The sequence below is a fragment of the Maylandia zebra genome, linkage group LG16, assembly GCF_041146795.1.
Source record: "Maylandia zebra isolate NMK-2024a linkage group LG16, Mzebra_GT3a, whole genome shotgun sequence".
Lineage (NCBI taxonomy): Eukaryota > Metazoa > Chordata > Actinopteri > Cichliformes > Cichlidae > Maylandia > Maylandia zebra.
Genome location: NC_135182.1, coordinates 18487517 through 18506039, shown reverse-complemented (window position 1 = coordinate 18506039; position 18523 = coordinate 18487517). Strand labels below are relative to the sequence as shown.

At 41.7% G+C, this 18523-nt stretch overlaps 1 protein-coding gene across 1 annotated transcript in view; it reads left to right on the top strand.

Annotated features, from left to right (window-relative positions):
- igsf3 (immunoglobulin superfamily, member 3) overlaps positions 1 to 18523 on the top strand; it is an 80030-nt gene that overhangs the window by 40439 nt on the left and 21068 nt on the right. Inside the window, exons 3-5 of the mRNA XM_004557868.4 lie at positions 8334 to 8753; positions 11615 to 12001; positions 18089 to 18496. Coding sequence (XP_004557925.3) covers positions 8334 to 8753; positions 11615 to 12001; positions 18089 to 18496 — 1215 coding nt within the window. The remainder of the gene's footprint in view (positions 1 to 8333; positions 8754 to 11614; positions 12002 to 18088; positions 18497 to 18523) is intronic.

The window sequence follows — 18523 nt, the reverse complement described above, 5'->3', positions numbered from 1 at the left end:
AATAACAAAGGAGTGGAGGATGTGAATGGGCAGGATGTTGGGTAATAGGAATACGAAAGACAGGTGTAGGCACAGCTTCTGTATTTAAATCTCTTTTTCCAACTTCCTGACCCGGTATGCCTGCAACACAAGCAGGCATACTGGGTCAGCAAGTGACGTCTGTTCAGCAAGGAGGTTGGACTTGCATGAAGTGGAGCGGCGGCTCGCCCACTTGCTTTGTTTTCCTCTCAGCAGTACTCTTAGTTTCAGAGAGTAATTAACAATAATTACCCTACTGGCTTTGCCAAATGGCCATTTGCTTTGCAGCAACACATGCACGCACACACATCCACTCACACACTCACTCTCTCTCTTAAAGCTTTTACCCACTGATAAGTGGTAACCATTTCAGCTGTGTCTAAATATCTCTAGTGCTACGTCTTGCAGTACACTTGTGATTGACATACAATATAGTGCCAAAGGTATGTATGATCACACTTTGTTTGCTTTTGGGGTTTGTTTGTTTCATTTATTTATTTATTTATTTATTTATTTATATATTTTGGTGTGTGTTTATATAATTAGTTTCAGCTTAGCTGTAGTCATGCTAGGGAAAATGATGATTTGTGTCCACAGCACAACCAAAATGATTGCGACTGTGTGCAATCACCTTACAATCTCCCTACTTTTGAAAAGGTTAATTCAAAGGTGACGAGCAGATATCAGACCACGTGTAGTCAGTTGCCGTCTTCAAACCGTCTTTGGGGCAATAAGATGGCAACAGAAGAGCAATAAGACGGAGTCGGTCTACAACCAGTTTTCAAATGAATGGGGTCAAGTTGGTAATTGCATGCAATCTGTTTGTGATAATGTACTGTGATGAATTGCAAATCTGTTGCCGTCTGTTGCTAGTTACATCAGATTTATAGTGGAGTCTGTGGGAACTCACACCGGCGGACTGCACAAAATCCACACATAGGGCACAACTCCGAGATTGGGCCAGTTTTGCACTAACAAAAGAATAAACTTTTGGCTTGGCAGCATGCTGCAGCTACTGCGATAGGCTGATAAAAAGGAACAGCCACACTCTTGAGTTAGAAGGTCAACCCTAATCTCACCATCATTTAAAGCAGGAACGTGTGGTCCATGATGCTGTAAAACATGTTTTGTTTGTTTACAAAATAAACAAAAAAATAATGTGCTGTGCTGCAGGAAAGCATAAAAAAATCAAACTGTTTTCTTAGAAATCTACTTTAGTGTTATACTTATTAATTCTTTAAACTGACAACACATTGTGTGTTGCATTTAGATATTATTTCAAATTAAACACAGATGGTAAAGGCAAAATTGGTCAAATATCAGTAAGATAGGAGATTTGATTCCGGCATGTTGAAATATTTGTATTGCTGCATTTGACTCAGTGTCTGAAAAGGAAAGTGTGATGCTGGGAACATAGTGCGATTAGATTAGTCTCGGCACAAACACAATCCAGCTAATAAATGCATTTTGACAGACACATGTTATGTAAAAGCGCCTATCGAAGGAAGTAAAAGACAGACAGCGCGCGAGAGAGAGTGAGATGTTTTCACTGTGTGCTGATCTCTGTGTAGAAATATGACTAAGAGCCTAAAACACTGGAACTCGCTTGACTATCTTTAAAGAAGAAAACAGGATGTATTCTTGTTTCTGTCTTGCATTGGGATTCTCTTCCTTTCTCTCGTCAATGCTCTGTGGAGTTCAGCTCAGTTCTGATATGTTTCAATAAAACACCAATATTCCTGTGGAGCAGAACGTGCAGTTCAGCTCTAAATGCTCAGAGGTGAGCACTGAGTAAAGAATGACGGGGCACAACTCACAGCTTTGAGCTATCCAACTGTGCCAGTTACGCACTCTTTCTGATAATATCTCCCCCTCTCATTCCAAGTAAATACACACTTTTAGCAGCAACTATCACACACGCATTGGCCGCAAAATAAGACATGCTGTTTGGTGTTACATTTAGTTCAATTTACAGTAAATTGCCTGCCACAAACCTTAATAACTGACATTTGGGTGTTTCGTTATTGGATTGAGCAGACCAGTTGCGCTCATTGGCACAGACTGACTCGACTGATTGCAACATGTTGGCAGTGTGTCTGCATTCATAAATTAGATGGCAATTATCTGTTTTAGGCTGATTGTAGTCAGTCAGTCGGACTGAGACAGGTTGCCGCGCAGCGGGTGACCTGGGCAATAACCTTGTAACCAAAACCCTCAACCTCTGGGTGACCAGCTGGTCTTCTCAACTATTTGCAATCTGTAATGACAACAGTGAGTCAGGCCTTATTACTAGCCAGTAATTCAATCCTGAACGGAAACTGTTCATTAGAACCACAGTTTGATCTTCCAGCTACACTTAAGGCATTGGGATTAGGAGCACAACACTGATGATGATGATGTGGGTGGGACAAGTACTACCGCTTCACTTTCCCACCCAGATTTTATCATGCAAACATGTTTCTGTAACGTTTATGACTCTGTACAATGCCTCAAAGAAAAGCTGAAGATGTCGCACACTGGCACCCATGATTTAAAAATGATATCTTTGTGCGTGTTTGCAGGAGTTATTTTATTTGCTGAATAGAAAGCAGGCCTGCTTTTGTGAGGACTGAAGATTTTTCTGTATCTTCCAGCAAGGATAGCTGAATGGTTGGATCTTTGCAATCCACAACAACTCTAATATATAGGGAAAAAGAACAACAACAACAAATGCACAACACTGCTGTTTGATTTGCCGTTGGTGCTTTCTTTCGGTGAGATATCTTTTCTGGTCCTGTTACTTCCAAACCCATCCTAAAATGTAAAGATCAGGCTTAATAAATTATCATCTATTTTTCCATGTGTCATCTTTGTGAAATCCTTTTCCCCATGGTGGTGTGTCCCCATGTCACCCCCCACTTCTATCTCTATGTGACTGGACTTAAAAGGCTAGCTTGGGGGATGACAACCGTCACTCACATCAGAGAGCTGAAAGAGTAGGAAAAGATCTGGAATGGAGGGAGATGAAAGTAAAAATTGCAGATGAGGTAAAGCAGGAAGAGCGTAGTTTTAAAGATTTATCGAGGATTGACAGCTTCGCTGCCAGTCAAAAAAGAAAAAGGGTAAGAAATGCAAACCATCCACACATGAAAACCTTCATCTCAAAATGTAAGATTACCTGATTCACTGGTGAAAAATGCATTTTTTGGAAATCCAGTCTCCGTCAATGTTTTGCAGAGGGTGGGGGGTATCTGAAATCCTTCACAAACCACTGAAATGTTTATTCATCCTGTGATAATAAAGGCTGATTTGCAGGGAACACATGCAGAGTGTTTTGCAGCTGAGAAATGACTGAATGCGATTTTTGATGTTTTGATGTTAATAATGAATTGAAATGAGTCACTCTCATCAATGTCAGCCTTGTATCTCTGGTAGTTTTACCGGGGTTAAAAGAGAAATTCTTAAAGTTTATGAATATCTGAAAAGATATTTTCTTATTTATAATATTTATAAACATTTAAATTTCAAATTTTAGTATGTGAGTGTTACATGTGTTTGTATTAATCCTATTTGAAACACAGCAGCTCATGAGTCACATTTCTATATCAAGCCACTCCTGAACTAGAGATAACATCAGAAGCATCTTATCCAGGCTAAGGAGAAATAGAACTGGACTGTTGCTCAGTGGTCAAAGTCCTCTTAGATGAAAGTAAATTTAGCATTTCTTTTACAAATCTAGGTCCCAAAGTCTGGTGAAAGCAGGGAGAGGCACAGTATACCGTCTGTTTGAAGTTCAGTGTGAAGTCTCTCCACAATCTGTAATGATTTGAGGTCACCTGCAGATGTTGGTCCAAAGTCGATGCACCATCTACCTGGAAATTTTAGAGCACATCATACTTCCATCTCCTGACAAACTTCATGGAGATGGCAATTTCCTTTTTCCAGCAGGACCTAGCACTTCCCCACAGTGCCAGAACTGCTACCAAATCTTTTGCTGACCATGTTATTACTTTTACTATTACTGTGCTTGATTGGGGTAGCCCACTTGCCTGACCCCATGTGAATCTATGGAGCGCTGCCAACACCTAACACTGCAGAAGAGTTGAAGGCTGCAAAGCAGCCTGGGGAACCTCAACGGTGCCACTCTCCTTTGATGCCAAAATTGGTGGATGTGGTTCAGGAGGTAGAACAGGTTCCACTAATCGGTAGGTTAGTAGGCTGGCTGCTCCAGTCTGCATGCTAAAGTATCCTTGGGCGAGATGCTGAACCCCGAGTTGCTCCCAATACATTGGGTTTGAATGTGTGTGTCAATGTTAGATAGAAAGCTAGAAAACACTTAGACACAGAAAAAGTGCTTGCATGAATGTTGTGTAAAGTACATTGAGTTTAAAAGTGCTATATAAGAACCAGTCCATTTACCAAGCAATTTATGGTAGAAAATCCCCGATCAAGTACTGGAGTATATAAATGATAGGGGTGGACAACATAATCAAAATTATACCACAGCAGTTCAGGGAAACTTGTAATAGTGATATTTGTAGAGATACAGGGGGAAAAAGCTTGTTTTATTGGTGATTGCAGTTTACCGGCATAGGCTTGTGTAAGTGCAAAGAAAATTATGTGCATTTTACTGCCATTGACAACACACTGCCTATTTCGAAGTGTGAAACTATTGCCACAAGGTGCCGGTAGCAGGTCGCTGTACAATATTGTCACATAATAAATTTGAAATTAAAAAGTGTTTTCTAACGTGGCTTTTTGTGCAATGCAACCACATCTGCAATTTCCATCCATCCATAACTATCGAGTGCTCCAGAAATACTCGTCATTTGTTTAATTTCAGGGTCGCACATCACCTGCTGCTAGTATCTTTTGCTTGGGTGCCTTCATAGCCTAGTTGTATTCGGCAGTGTATTTTTGCTTTCAGTTTGCTGTTTCCACATTCAGGAACAGTTTTCCTGTTTGTATGAAAGTTTGTTCAAAGTTTTGTGCTTTGCTGGAGGTTGTTGAAGTTCATTCTCAGACATGGCTGGATTTTTGTTGGTGCTGTGCACGCAAGGGAACATTGATATTGTTGATATCATGAAGAAAACGCGTTCTTTTTTTTTTCTTTATCACACAAAACATCATGCTGGTATTATCATGGACAATGTGACATGGTAATTTTTGTTATTATTAAGTCTTTTCTTTCTTTTTTAAGGAAACATTTGAATAATTTCTGGTGATATAGTAGTGTGTATTTGTATGTATATGTATATTAATGTGTATTTTATTTCATTTTTTAAGAAATACTGTTATTTATCCCAAAAGCTGAGACTGTACTATTTTATTGTTGGCAAAACATTTTAAAAAATCAATAAAATAAAGACAATATCACAAAACTAAACTAGACACCCTTAAATGAACTGCAGTGCCTGTGTTCATTGTGATGAAAATACTTTGCCTGGTCCAAAAGTGTGGGTATTGATGTTATAACAGCTCAGACAACAACTGAGGCCTTTAACTTCTGAAGTGAAAAGAAGTCAATATTTTTCTTCAATAAAACGAGTTATTTGCCCAAGCGCTGGGCTTCGGCTACCACAAATTCTGCTTCTGAGCTGTGTGATCTTCAAGAAAAAAACACAGAATGTCCTTAGATTCATTTCTAAAGGCTCTTGTAATGTTTGCAGTTAAGGACCGAACAGGTAAAATAAGTCCTCAGAAGTGTGTGTGCATGTGTGCATGCACGTTTTTCTATTTATTTTTTTTGTTTTGTTTTTTGCATGTATGCCAGAGAATGCCATCTCACGCTGTTCCTAATCCTTTGCAGATTGAGGTCAGTGGTACTATTGGATGATCCCGGTGTACAACTTCAGCCCGACTGCTGGAAAGGCTGAGATTGGCTGGTGTTATCTTATTTGTTCTGTCCTCCCGACATATCTGGTGTAGGGCTCCGATTGCATGGCTCAGATGCCTTGAGATGAGGTCAAAAATATTAAATATGCCCACAATAAACGGGCCATCCGACAGGAGGAAGCAGCTAACTGCTTTCACCGTCCATTAGTGTGTCTACAGAAAGAATGCAAGTCGATTTCAGGATTGTGTTGGTGGGTGCGGTTGTTATAGTAACTAATGACTGTTCTCACAGGCCCTCAGCACCATGTGGGAGAGTTGCTATGGCAATGCCAGGTTGTAGCGTAGGTGTGTTGTGTGTGAGGTTGCTGTTCACTCATTGTTGACAGGAGTGTCAGAGTGAGAGGACTTTGCTACAACCAGTGTTTGAAGTGCAGAACTTTTGTGTATTGAAAACACCACAGAGCAAAGAAGAGATATTATATATTATTAATATTATTAGATATTATTAATATTACAGGAGTAACTTGCATTGGATTATGAAACTGATGTCCAAATTAACTAACCAACTCCAAAATGTATAATCAGCTACTAATTTATATTTTAATTTCATCTTTGAGAATCCATCATTCAAACAACACAAATTTTAGAAGAGTCCCATAAGATCACACCAGAGTGATTCTGCGGAAGTTCATAACTGATAATATTTAACAATTATTTCCCAGCAGTTACCATCATTACCACTAATTGCTCTGTTTCTGAAACTGTTACAAATAAAGTATTTGAATATAAACACTAATCCAGGCTCAGTAAGATTCCCATGTCAGTTATTGTATTATTGCAAGAAACAAACAAATACATCAGCAGGATAGCTTTATTCCTGCCCAAGGCTCCCATTTGCATCCCTTGCTGCTAGGTGGTTTTTCGAGCACTCAATATGACCTCTAGTGAACTTCCAAATTACCTTGAATCAGACCTTGTCTGTGTTTTTGTAAGACACAAAAATGCAGAAACTGTTTATTCTCGTCTGGACATTTTATACATCTTTACTTAATCCATTTTCAGGAGGCAGTGTCTTATCAGATTGTGGCCCACCTGATTACTTTCCGTATTTTTGTGCCATTACTATCTCATTGTTTTCTTTTTCTTTGAGTGCTTTGTTAAACTCTGGATAACCATATATTGAGTCTCTCTCAAAATCCTCTTTGGTTCTATGCACTTTTGTCCCTCTGATATCTCTTTCTTTTTTAAAAGCAAATGACAGACATCACCACAGTGGCCTCTACTTGCATACATTCAAAATAATGCAAGAGTAAAGCTTTTCTTTCCCACGCATCTACACTTAGACGCAGCAAGTTACTGCGCAGAGGCAGACTCAAACATGCTGAATTGTAATCTTCACAGTGACATTCCCTTAGGAGCGTGAATAGCCAAACACAATGCACTTCAATTTTCTGGCTTTTAAGAAGTGGTCACAGTCCCTGCATGGCAAAGCGCAGAATCCTCTGTGTGAATTATTTACCCAATTAAATTTTGTCCAGTAACCTTTATTTCTAGCATGATCCGCCCCCACCCCCTATGACTGACCTTATTGCCTTTTGGTGTTTTTGCTCGTCTGTAATGGATTTAGTTTTGGAAGCTCAGATCTAATGCTGTCTCTATTTCAGTCTTCCTGACACACATACATAAAGTTTTGCTCTGGTACCTATCTAAAAATACCTCTTTAGCTATTTCAGGTTCCCTTTTAAAGGCTATACATGTTTATTTCTGTCGGTGTGTAGAGTCACTCCATCTTCCTTTCTGAAATTATCACATTTTGATGTATCTTCTGCTTCCTTGCACCCCCCCTCTCTCTGATCTCTTCTGTTCTCAACCATCTGGCTTGGATCCCATCCTTTTTATTCTCAGTTGTATTGTAGATAGAAGGGGTTGGGCTGAATTTATTACAGTAAATTTCGGTCTTGCTGTTTTGTATATTTACTATGCGTGATCCAAATGTTCCAAAAGTTTAGTGAGACACTGTAAGATGACATTTTATTATGTTTTCTGTAGCCAGCCATATGGGATATAATCGGTCTGAAAGAAGTGCCAGAGGGGTCTCTGGAGGATTCTGTCTGTGTGAGATGGAGAAAATACCATCACCACACAGTAACATGTGAAAGTCATATATGGAAGAGGAAATGGAGGGCAGTCACCTCAGGGAAAAAAGCAAGGCTGCATTTACACCTTTTCTCACAGTGCATAAAATTAATAGCTAACAGTGGAATGGACTTTATCACATGTATAATAGCTGAAAACCCCCCAAAATGCTTTTTTGGGTGTATTTGGTTTTCCTTTTTAATCAGCTTTCTATTCTTTAAGGTCTTTTTTTTTTCACAGAGGTAAAGGGTTCATATATTATTTAAGGAAGCAGATGATGCTATTCTAAAACTGAGTAATTACAGAATAATTACCATTATACACGCTAAGTAATAATTGCCCCTGTTCTTCTATTTGTTTTTCAGTTATTGCTGACTCTTTGACAGTAACAGCTCCGGCCCAGACTTTGTCCAAAGTGGAAGGCGACACGCTACAGCTTACCTGCGAGGTGTCTCGGACCACAGTGCAGCACACTCACTTGTCAGTAGGCTGGTACTTAAGGTCCCCAGAGGACCCAACCGCCCCGCCTCAGGAGTTAGTCACATTGTCAAGAGACTTCGTTTTGCGCTCTGGGGGGCCGTATCGGCAGAGAATGGCAGCGGGGGACCTCAGGCTGGATAAAACTGGCGCTACAGCCTACAGGCTGACCATTCACAAGCTGCAGCCAGTCGACCAGGGGCTGCTCTACTGCCAGGCTGCTGAGTGGATTCAGGACCCAGATGGAAGCTGGTTTGCTATGACCCGCAAGCAGAGCGACAAGACTCAGCTCCGTATTCAGCCCACTGGTGAGTGAATTGTAAATGGACTGCTTTAAAAAAAAAAAAATTACCTTTGCATACACAGTGCAACTATCATTCAGCTCTCTCACTGAACCATTTATCAGTGGATAAAGCTGCCGTCCAACAAGACCGTTATACTTCTTCTCCATTAGCTTCTACTCGGCTCAACTCTACTCTGTTTCAGTCATTTTCCATTACAAGTGAGTACCACCGCAACGTTGGTGGGCTCGACACAGGTCGTTTGGAACCCCAGCCAAGTGGATATTAAAAAAGGTACCTGTTACCAGGTACTATCATCCAATGGAACACCCTAAAACAGAGGTGAGCCTGGCAGAGTTGGTACTAGTGGAACAGAGGCTTTAGAAACACCGACATGAGGAACTGGGGTTTGAACCACTAACCTTGTGAACCCTAATTCCCTTTCTCTCTGCGCCTCAGAGATAGGCCAAAGGGATCGTATTCTGTGGGAAAGAAAAGGAGGGGTGGTGGGCAGGGTATAGATATTGGTTAGTGTCAGTCCCCTCTGTCCTCTTGAGTGGCACACACTCATGCATGTGGGCCGGGTTTCACTGATTGCTGATCAGTATCTCCGGCTAAGCTCATTAGCTTTCTAAAAAGGGCTTAACTAAACCTCCGCAGATTCCCTACTTTTGTATTTGTGTCTGTTTGATGGGCAACATTACAAGCACATCCAAGAAAAATGTAACCAGCTCCAAATAGCGTGGGTGTTTGACACAGGAGACCTATGGCTTCCACATAAGCAGCTTCCCCAGCAACATGTGGCCCATGGTTCAGAAGGCAGAATGTGTTTTTCAGCCACTTCCTGCCAACAGTTTGTCCGGTGTTAATTGGGCTAGAATGCATTGCTATGAGAGAGACAGCTTTCTTTTAATGCTTCTGCCAAATGTAAAGGAAGAGACCTATGGAAAGCGGAAAGCATTATGGGAGTTTCCATCTTAGGGAGGTACTGCGGGGGTAGCAATAACAAGGTTTGCGTGATGTGCAAGTGTGTGGAAACAAAGAATGTGTTGAGTGGGCTCATATGATAATTATTTAATAGGCAGCCAACCTCTAGACCAAAAAGATGAGAAAAAAAGGCAGCTTAATATCTCATTACATGTCCTTATAGCTTCTCACCCGACTCGAGCCCATCACATTCATTGTCCTGCGTTCCACATACATAAAGTATCCCTTTGTATGCTTCCAAGAAAGGGCCAAAGAGATGGGTGATAAACTGCTTTGACATTAGCTCAGTTACCAAGAAAGCACGCAGTGGCGAATGTCTCATGCCAGTAAATCACTTCAAAGAGGAGTCATTTTGCTTTTCTCCATTAAGCATCAGATCCGCTCTGGACCAATGCAACTTGATGGTGCCCCAGATAGTCGTGCGTGGATGAGAAGGAGAGTGAGAACTCCGATGTAAAGCAGGTTTGTCAGATGAGCTCCTGCTACTTTAGTGAGGAGACAAAGGGCACAAAGAGCTCATCTCTAAACATCCTTTGTTACTCTCTGTCTTCCCTATAATCTATAATGGATGCAGGGTTGTTGCGTGACAAAGAGAATAAAGCAGTTGCGTTGTGCGAGCTATGAATGTAACTGCTCAAACTTCAGTGTAATGCATAAATTCATTTTGGTTTTCTTTCCACGTGCTTATTGCATGACGAAGGAGCCACTTGCACGCCTTAAGGCTGAACTGGTGTATGTGACGTTCCACCTGTCCAAGTGCATATTTGACAGAGAGCCAGGGAAATTTAGAAAGGAGAGGGAGCAGCTTCTCCATTAGACTCCTATTATAAAAGATGGAGTGGATCTCAAGACAGCCCCATCACTAGCTAATCACCCACTGCCGGCATCAGAGAGATGAGCAACAGACAGAATCTTAATGTACCCTTCACTCCCCCCCCCCCCCCTTTTTTTTCCCACCATACCTATCTTTTTTGGTCTTTCCACTCATCTCCTCCCTTGTTCCCTTCTTTCACATACCCTCTTATTTTTCTGCAAACATTGCTCATCACTGCAGGTTTTTTTCCTTCCTCCTCTCCTCCTCACTTTGGCTGCTTGTGCTTAGCATTTACTTCTTTTTTTTCTTCTTTTTTTTTAAATTACACCCCAACATGAATATGTGTTGGCTCTTTAAGATGATCTTCTACCAGATCTGTATGTGTCAACAATATTCTCTTACCTCTCATCATAATTATCTCTGCGTAACTAGCTCCATACTAGGGGCAGGCTTTGACCTTTTCCACACAATTCACTTTAAAGTCTTTGTAATTACTGCTTGGGGCTACCAACTCACTGAGATGTTTTGCAGCTGTCTCCGATACGTACAGAACTCAGGATCTGAACATTAATATAACAAACAGACACAAATGCAATTGCACATGCAGAGACAACAAGCATGATTTGGCCAGGTAGGGGGCCCTACCAGTGTTTATTCTGCTCTGTGGTTTTAGATCATGCAGGAAAGCAAAAGCGTGCCTGACTGTTTCAAACAGCTAACGAGAATTTTAATTAGAAGTGGGGTTTTTTTCCTAATTGCAGAGGTGAAAACTAGAGAGGAGAGAGCAGGCCTGTCTGTTATGCCACTATCCCACCGAGTGACCTCAACCATCTCTAATTTATATTCTTTTTCTCTGCACGAGCTGATGCCATGTTATTGCCCCATGGCTTTCCTGAATACATCAAACCCCACCTCTACCACCCACTGCTCAGTCTTCTTAACCCCTTTCTCTTGGGTAATGCATGTTCAGCTTACCAAGAAAATGAAGCAGCACTGTGCGCTTCGGTTTCGAGCAGCTTTAATTGAAATCTCCGTGCATTTATTAGCCTTTAACCTTGTTGTTTTCATTTGTTTTCCTTTCTTTCAGACCGGGATTTCAGCATCCAGGTGAGCACGGAGCGACGGTCCTTCACGGCCGGTGAGCCGCTGGAGCTTCGCTGCACCATTGAGGCGCAGAATGTCCCCGAGCGTTTCTTCTCGGTGTCGTGGGTCTTCAGCAGCTCACCGGTGGCCGTGGTGGGCCCCAGTGCCGTGCCTAATCTGGGCCCCGATTATGTCGCCCGGGAGGCCGCCGGTCAAATGACTGTGCGCAAAGAGAGCGTCAACGTGCACCTGCTCAAGCTGCAGCACTTGCGCCCTGAAGATGCCGGCAAGTATATCTGCCGCGTAACAGAGCGGGAGAAGACGCCCACGGGTGACTTCATCGACCGCAGCAAGAGATCCCGCAATGTCCAGATCACAGTCCAGGCACTGAGTGAGTAATAATCTGTTCACTGAAGCCAGTTGTGTGGCCGTCCTGTCCTTAGTTGTCAAGTTCACTAAGAATGATGACATTTTGATAATGGCTGTTTTATCTTCACTTAGTCCACATGTAATATCGTGCTGTGATCCTCTGCTGCGTTTCTCTGCCACCCCACCCCCGTGTCCTGTCCTTCTAAGGGTGGCTATAACGGATAGCTGCAGAGGTTCTATTGTTAGCTGTGAGTAAGAGGGAATGGGATAATGCTACTCTTATTCCTGATTTATTTTCTGTTTGAGTGGATTGCTAAGGATTGGTAATGCAGCATTATGGTCCTTCCCATTTCCTTGGCTTAGTGGGGGAGATGGGGAGGGTGGGTAACACTATAGTAGGATAATGGAGAGCAGAAGAGTCCTGAGTGAAGGAGGCTGAGCTAACAGCCATGAAATGAAAGTGTGGAGAAAGAAAAGAAGCAGAGAATGGCATCTAGCTCTCCAGGGCCCTCTAAGTGGCTCCCTAGGCTAAATTAATGTGTTCTGCTGGGGGCAAACCTCCTCAGCTGGGTTAAGCAGGGCTAGCCAATGGGGTGATGTCAGCCTTGCAGCTGATTGATACAAATATACAGTTAAACCTTTAAAACCTTGTTCCCAAATCACTTCTGGTGTTTTTTCTTCTACACACTCATAGCATCTGTGTCTGATGCTGCCTTCCCTTGTCTCTCTGTGCTACCATGCCTCTGAGGACTAGAACAGTGCATGGAGCCAGCCAACTGATACCAGCATAATAAAACATAATGGCCACAAAGTAGTATCTCTGCTCAAGCAGCCGATGCTACCTTATTCTGACCGTTCTGCAGCCCCTGTTAAATCACCCCAAAACAATGGCCCAGAGCCTGCAGCAGTCTCTTGGGAATATCTCTGTATGGAAGGTTTGTTTTTCCAACAAAAGGCCCTAATGCCATATAAAGGATGTTTATAGGGTTTACACAAGATAATGGGCATGGTTATTGGTGGAGAACTTTCATGAAACACAGCAGTAGTGTTCGGGGAGCGTGTGTGTCGTATGCAGACTTTCCTTATGCCTCCTTTCTCTTACATTCAGGCACAGACACAAAGTTTGAAGATGTGCTTCATCACTTTAATTTGTGGAATTGGGGGGGGAAGCTGTTAATGGGTTGCGACAGGGGTTTATAGTTGATGATTTAGCGGCAGGCAGAGGTTACAGCGAAGGAAAAACAGGGGTAAACACTCATGACAAATGAATGTTGATGGATGGAGTTTACCTTTGCACTGAGAGAGGGAGGGAGAGCTCACTTGCCAGACTGAATCTCTATCATAAAGATGGAAGGGACAGGTGATAAGGTAGGGAAAGAGAGTTGGGGCTCTTTGGGATTGGAGAGAAAAATGCATTCTGTTCAGCACAAAGGAGAAGGAGCCGGTGGGTAAAAATTGAAAAAATTAAATAACAGGGAAAGGAACGTTGACTAGACCAAGAGATTTTTAAGGGTAGGCAGGCAGATATATCTACATGTTACAGTCTATTCTTAGCTGTGTAAGAAAACTATGAGCTGTTCAAATGAAAGACAAAAGTAAAGGATGAAGCATTTTCCCTTTTTTAATGTGAATCTGATAGAAATAAGAATTGAATTCATTTCATATTCACAGAGGACTCATGCTTATTAGGAGGGCCGGTGAGCTGAGAGGGAGGCAGCAGAGCTTGGCCTAAGGGAAGGAAAAAAAAATGTGAGAATTCTTAAGCCGCACCCCCCACGAGACAGCAGCACTAGCTCCGCAGAGGGGAGGAGAGCTTATGGGTCAACCAGAGCTCCGTGATGTTTGATGGATGCTGAAGTGATAGGAGTCTAGATAAAGCAGAAAAACAGAGCAGAAGAGTCAGTAAAGACTTTTATCCTTCTCCTCTGAAGTGCCACTGAGCCCTGTGATCTGAACCTTCTTTCCTGTGCGTATTAAGGACTTGGTGAACAAGCTTCACAAGGTTCAGGAAGAGAATCTCAACCCACACACACACACAAAACTTATCAGTGTGTCTACTGTGGCTGTCACTCTGATGTGCCTGGGGCCAGTTACAAAACTGCACTATCTTACCCTGACACATGCTTCCATACACACTCATAAGCATGCAAACAGACGCACACAGCACTTTTACAGTGTTGCACTCCAGGGAAAAGCTCAGCAATTTGATTTATTGCCCATGGCCACCTCTGCTCTCTGAATTGTTTGACACAGACAGAGTTATTCTAGCTATCTCTTGGATTCAGTTTGAGAAGGAGTTACGCTTTTGGATGAGTTCCTGTGTCCTAAAATCCGTATCAAATATAGTATCTAGATCCGATCACTTTTCCTTTTTTTTTTCTCTTGTTTTCTTTTTGGGGGGCTTTTTGTGTATTTCATCTTTAATTGATATCGTGGACATTTTGCCCTAATCGACACTTACACGTCATTATTTTCCATCATCTAGTTTTCTATGAGCACGGTGACTGTGCTGGTGCAGTCATAGCATTGATCTGTGTTTTATAAGCAGCCAATATTTTATCAGGATTGGGAACTAAACATAAATTATACAGTAATTTTCATACAAGGAAAAATATAGCAGACAGAAACCACAGGCTACGTTCCCACTAAAAACAATGACCAGCCCCAGTCTGTTTTTTTCAGTATGGAACTGGTTCCAGGTTTGGACCCAGCGCTGCACTAGTGGAAAAAAGATGAAAATGTTTTGAAAAACCTCTACTTTACACAAGTGTAGAGATTGCAGTAAAATTCTGGCATGGGAGTAAAATCTATGGAGAGAAATATGCCTAAAAATGCATATGCTATGATCCACAAGTGTAACGATTTACAAATGTGTACAGTAATTTATGAAGACTCACAAATGTGTGGTTCAATCCTTGCACAAATGTGAAGTAAAACTATTTAATTTTATTTACATTTATTTATTTATATTAATTTTTCCAGAATGAAGACTGATCATTTACACACAATTTTTTTAAGTTTGGTTTCACAGCTCTGATCATTTTCTCTTTCAAAAAGCTTTCTGTGCATTTAAAAGTCTAAAAATAAAAATAAAAATATTGGGGAAATCCGTTTTTTTAAATCTACAAATATAAGTCTTGGTTTTGGTATCAGTCTTAAAAATCTTATCAGTTGGTATGTAAGTAAGTAAGGTTTACTATATAGCACTTTTCAAGAACAAAACTCACAAAGTGCTTTACAAAACAGAAGTATGTATACACCAAGTTGGTTTGATTGCACTGGAATGGCTGGCGCATTAGCGTGTCAATTGAAACTAGTGCCAGCTACCCCTCACACGTCTTGATTTGATATACTTGTTAGCCTCATGATCAACCAGTCTTTTCCAGTCGAAATTAAAAACAAAACAAAACAAAAAAAAGATCAAAAGGGCCCGGCAGCTTTCAAGAGAAGTGGGAGGCAGAGTAACTGATCGCTAACATGAAAGGGTAAACCTCTTTGTCTTGTGTGCGGAGCCGATGTGACCATAATTGAAGAATATAGCACAAGATGACACTATGAAACAAAACGCCAGGACAAACAGCAGAATCTTCAGAAGGCAGAAGAGATGAAAAGAAGTTTGGTGTCATGGCAGACTGTGTTCACAGAAGCAACATTTCAAAGAGAGGCTGTTGTTAAAGCCAGTTTTATTGTGGCAGAAGCAATGGCCAAATCAGCCTGGTGACAAAGTGAGGAGGAATTTTTAAAGTGGTGCATATTTAAAGTGTGCAATCCCAGACAAAAAGTAAGCATTTTAAGTACTCGGAATACTGTTACCGATTGTCTTTGTGAGGTTGCCACCAATCTGCAAAAACAGCTGATGGAAAAAGGAGAAGACTTCGCTGCAAATTCCCTTCCTGTGACATGGTTGATACTGCCCAGCTCTCGATCTTCACGCGTCGAGCTGACTCCAGGGGAACTGTTGGGAATTAAATCAATGCAATGGCACAACTAAGGGAAAAGACATATTTGAAGAAGTAATCGAAGTGCGTAACTTAAATGAAGCTGCTTTGGGGGAGCGCCAAAGGAATGACAACAGATGGACCGCCTGCGATATGTGGTGAAAAGAGTGGCTTAGTGGACAGCTGTGTGGGAGAAGACGCACTGGTGAAGTCACAGTTTATAACTGCCTTATACACCAGTAAGTGTTGTGTGGTAAAACCCTGAAAGTGGAACATGGAATTAGCCCAGTAACACCAACATTTATCATTACATGAACCAACGGTTTAAGAGATGATGTCTGGACATGAAGGCATGCCCTATCACACAGAAGCGTCATGGTTAAATGAAGGGAAAGTGCTGGAAAGATGTTTCAAGTTGAGTTTATGGAAAGCAAAGGGAAAGATGCCAAAGAGCTCGTGGATGAAAAATGGCTCTGTGAGTTTGAATTTTGGTGCGAAATACCAGTTCACTGTGGTAGGGGCAGCTTCAGGGGTAGGGCCATGTGATGATGAAACATGCAAGAGCTTTTAAAGCCAATCTGGCCCTGTGGGAAACACAGATGTTAGAAGGAAACCCGAGTCACTTGCTGTCAATCGATGATGGAGCAGATCTGTAGCGCTGCATTGCCCGTTGCACTTTTTGTTGAAAAACTGAGCAAACACAACTGCGCTCTCAGAGCGAGTTTTCTGACTTTGAAGCCCAGAAAATCAAGTTTGAACTTCTCAGCAATCCATTTGCAGTTGACTGTGAAAGAGCACCTATAAGCACACACACGCACACTCACACAAGCTGCTCCAATGCTCTGCATGTTTGGCAGCACTTAACTGCATTTGGCAACTTTCCTCTGTGATAAAGACGAACACCAAACAGGAGTCTCGTTACTTGTGCACACGTTCAATCCATCTTGAAAATATTCACAGCACAGAACCTGAACCAAACACTAAACTTGCAGTTTGAAGAGAAAAACAACGACCAGGCATCTGGCTTAAGCTGTTTTGCATCACAGCAAAGTGTGGTTAAATATATATGCTTCTTTTTTTTTTTTTTTTATCTTTCAACAGATTGATCATTAAAATGTTGTTTCGTTTGTTGGTGTTAATGAAATCAGAATAATTTTAGATTTCCATCATGGACAAAACAGTTTTAATAGTCTGCAAGAAAACATTTTTACTGGAAATGACTCAGAAAAAAAGTGCATATTGAGAAAAATACATCAAAAATAAATTCTACTGATACATTCTTTCATTTTTTTTCTCCTTTTCGCGTTTGTTTGTTAGACATAAGTGTTCTTAATTCTAAGCTATTGTAGGAGAGTTAGAGTTTGTATTTCTGTATGAATAATTCACTATAATAGAAATAATTATAATAAAAAAAATCACTTTAAGTCTGTTTTCTTCAATAAAATATTTACCATGATTTGGACGTAGCCCCTCTATGACTGACCTTGACAGTCCTTGTTGTTCAAAGGCCACTCATGAGTTAAAGGATGCTGATCAGCCACAACAATAGTACCACTGATCAGTGAAGTTAATGACATTCTGCTTTGTAATAAGATGAACAAACTTTGAGCCTTAACATTAATGGCCTCAATATGAAGCACCTTTAGCAACACAGTGGGGGAGCTACACAACATTAAGTAGGCAGATAAACTGTTGTGACTCGATGTATTAGAGCCCACTTGGAATTTGACCTGACAAACAGACTCTGATGAAAAGGCTGAAGAAAACTTTTCTCTGGTCTGATGTGACAGAAGTGCAGCTCTTTCGTCAGAATGGCCCTGTGACAGCCCACAGTTTAAAAAACCACAGTTAGAGACCTGAAGATGTCACATTTTAAGTCTGTTAAGACATGAACTTATTGAAAAACACTGCGAGCCATGCTGGATAGACTTTTGCAGAGTTCTGAATTTAGTAATCCATCCATCGCATCCATTTTATTTTGCTTATTGGGGGCAGGTCACAGGGGCAGCAGCCCAAGCAGAGAAGCGCAGACTTCTTCTCCCCAGCCTCCCCCTCCAGCTTATTAGTATTATTATTTATGTAAATGGGCGTGTGGATATTTTCTCAGTCAGCTTTCTCTCTGCATCACAACCAACTCACTGTCTATCTCTGTATTTTCTCTTCCCACTCAGAGAGCAACATCACAGTGTTCTTGTCCAGTAACTCCTCAGTGGTCCTAGAGGGTGACGTGATCCAGCTGACCTGCACAGTCCACGCTACCACGGGCCCCGTGTCTGTTGTCTGGCAGTGGACAGACAGCAAAACAGCTTCACTGACCAAGGAAGTGGCTTCCATTGATCGGGACGGCACAATATGGCATAGCCCCAGCTACAGAGAGCGTGCCAGTTATGGGGAGATACGCGTGGAGAAGGTGCGAGCTGACACATTCTCTCTTTCCATACACAACGCCTTACCTGGGGACAGGGGCCTGTACCGCTGCTCAGCCACTGAGTGGCTTCACACCGGCTCTGAATCTGAGCTAAACTGGGAGAAGAGTGAAGAAAGATCCGACACCAAGATGGTCAATGTCACAACTGTCGGTGAGCAATGTCATCCTAATCTGATCT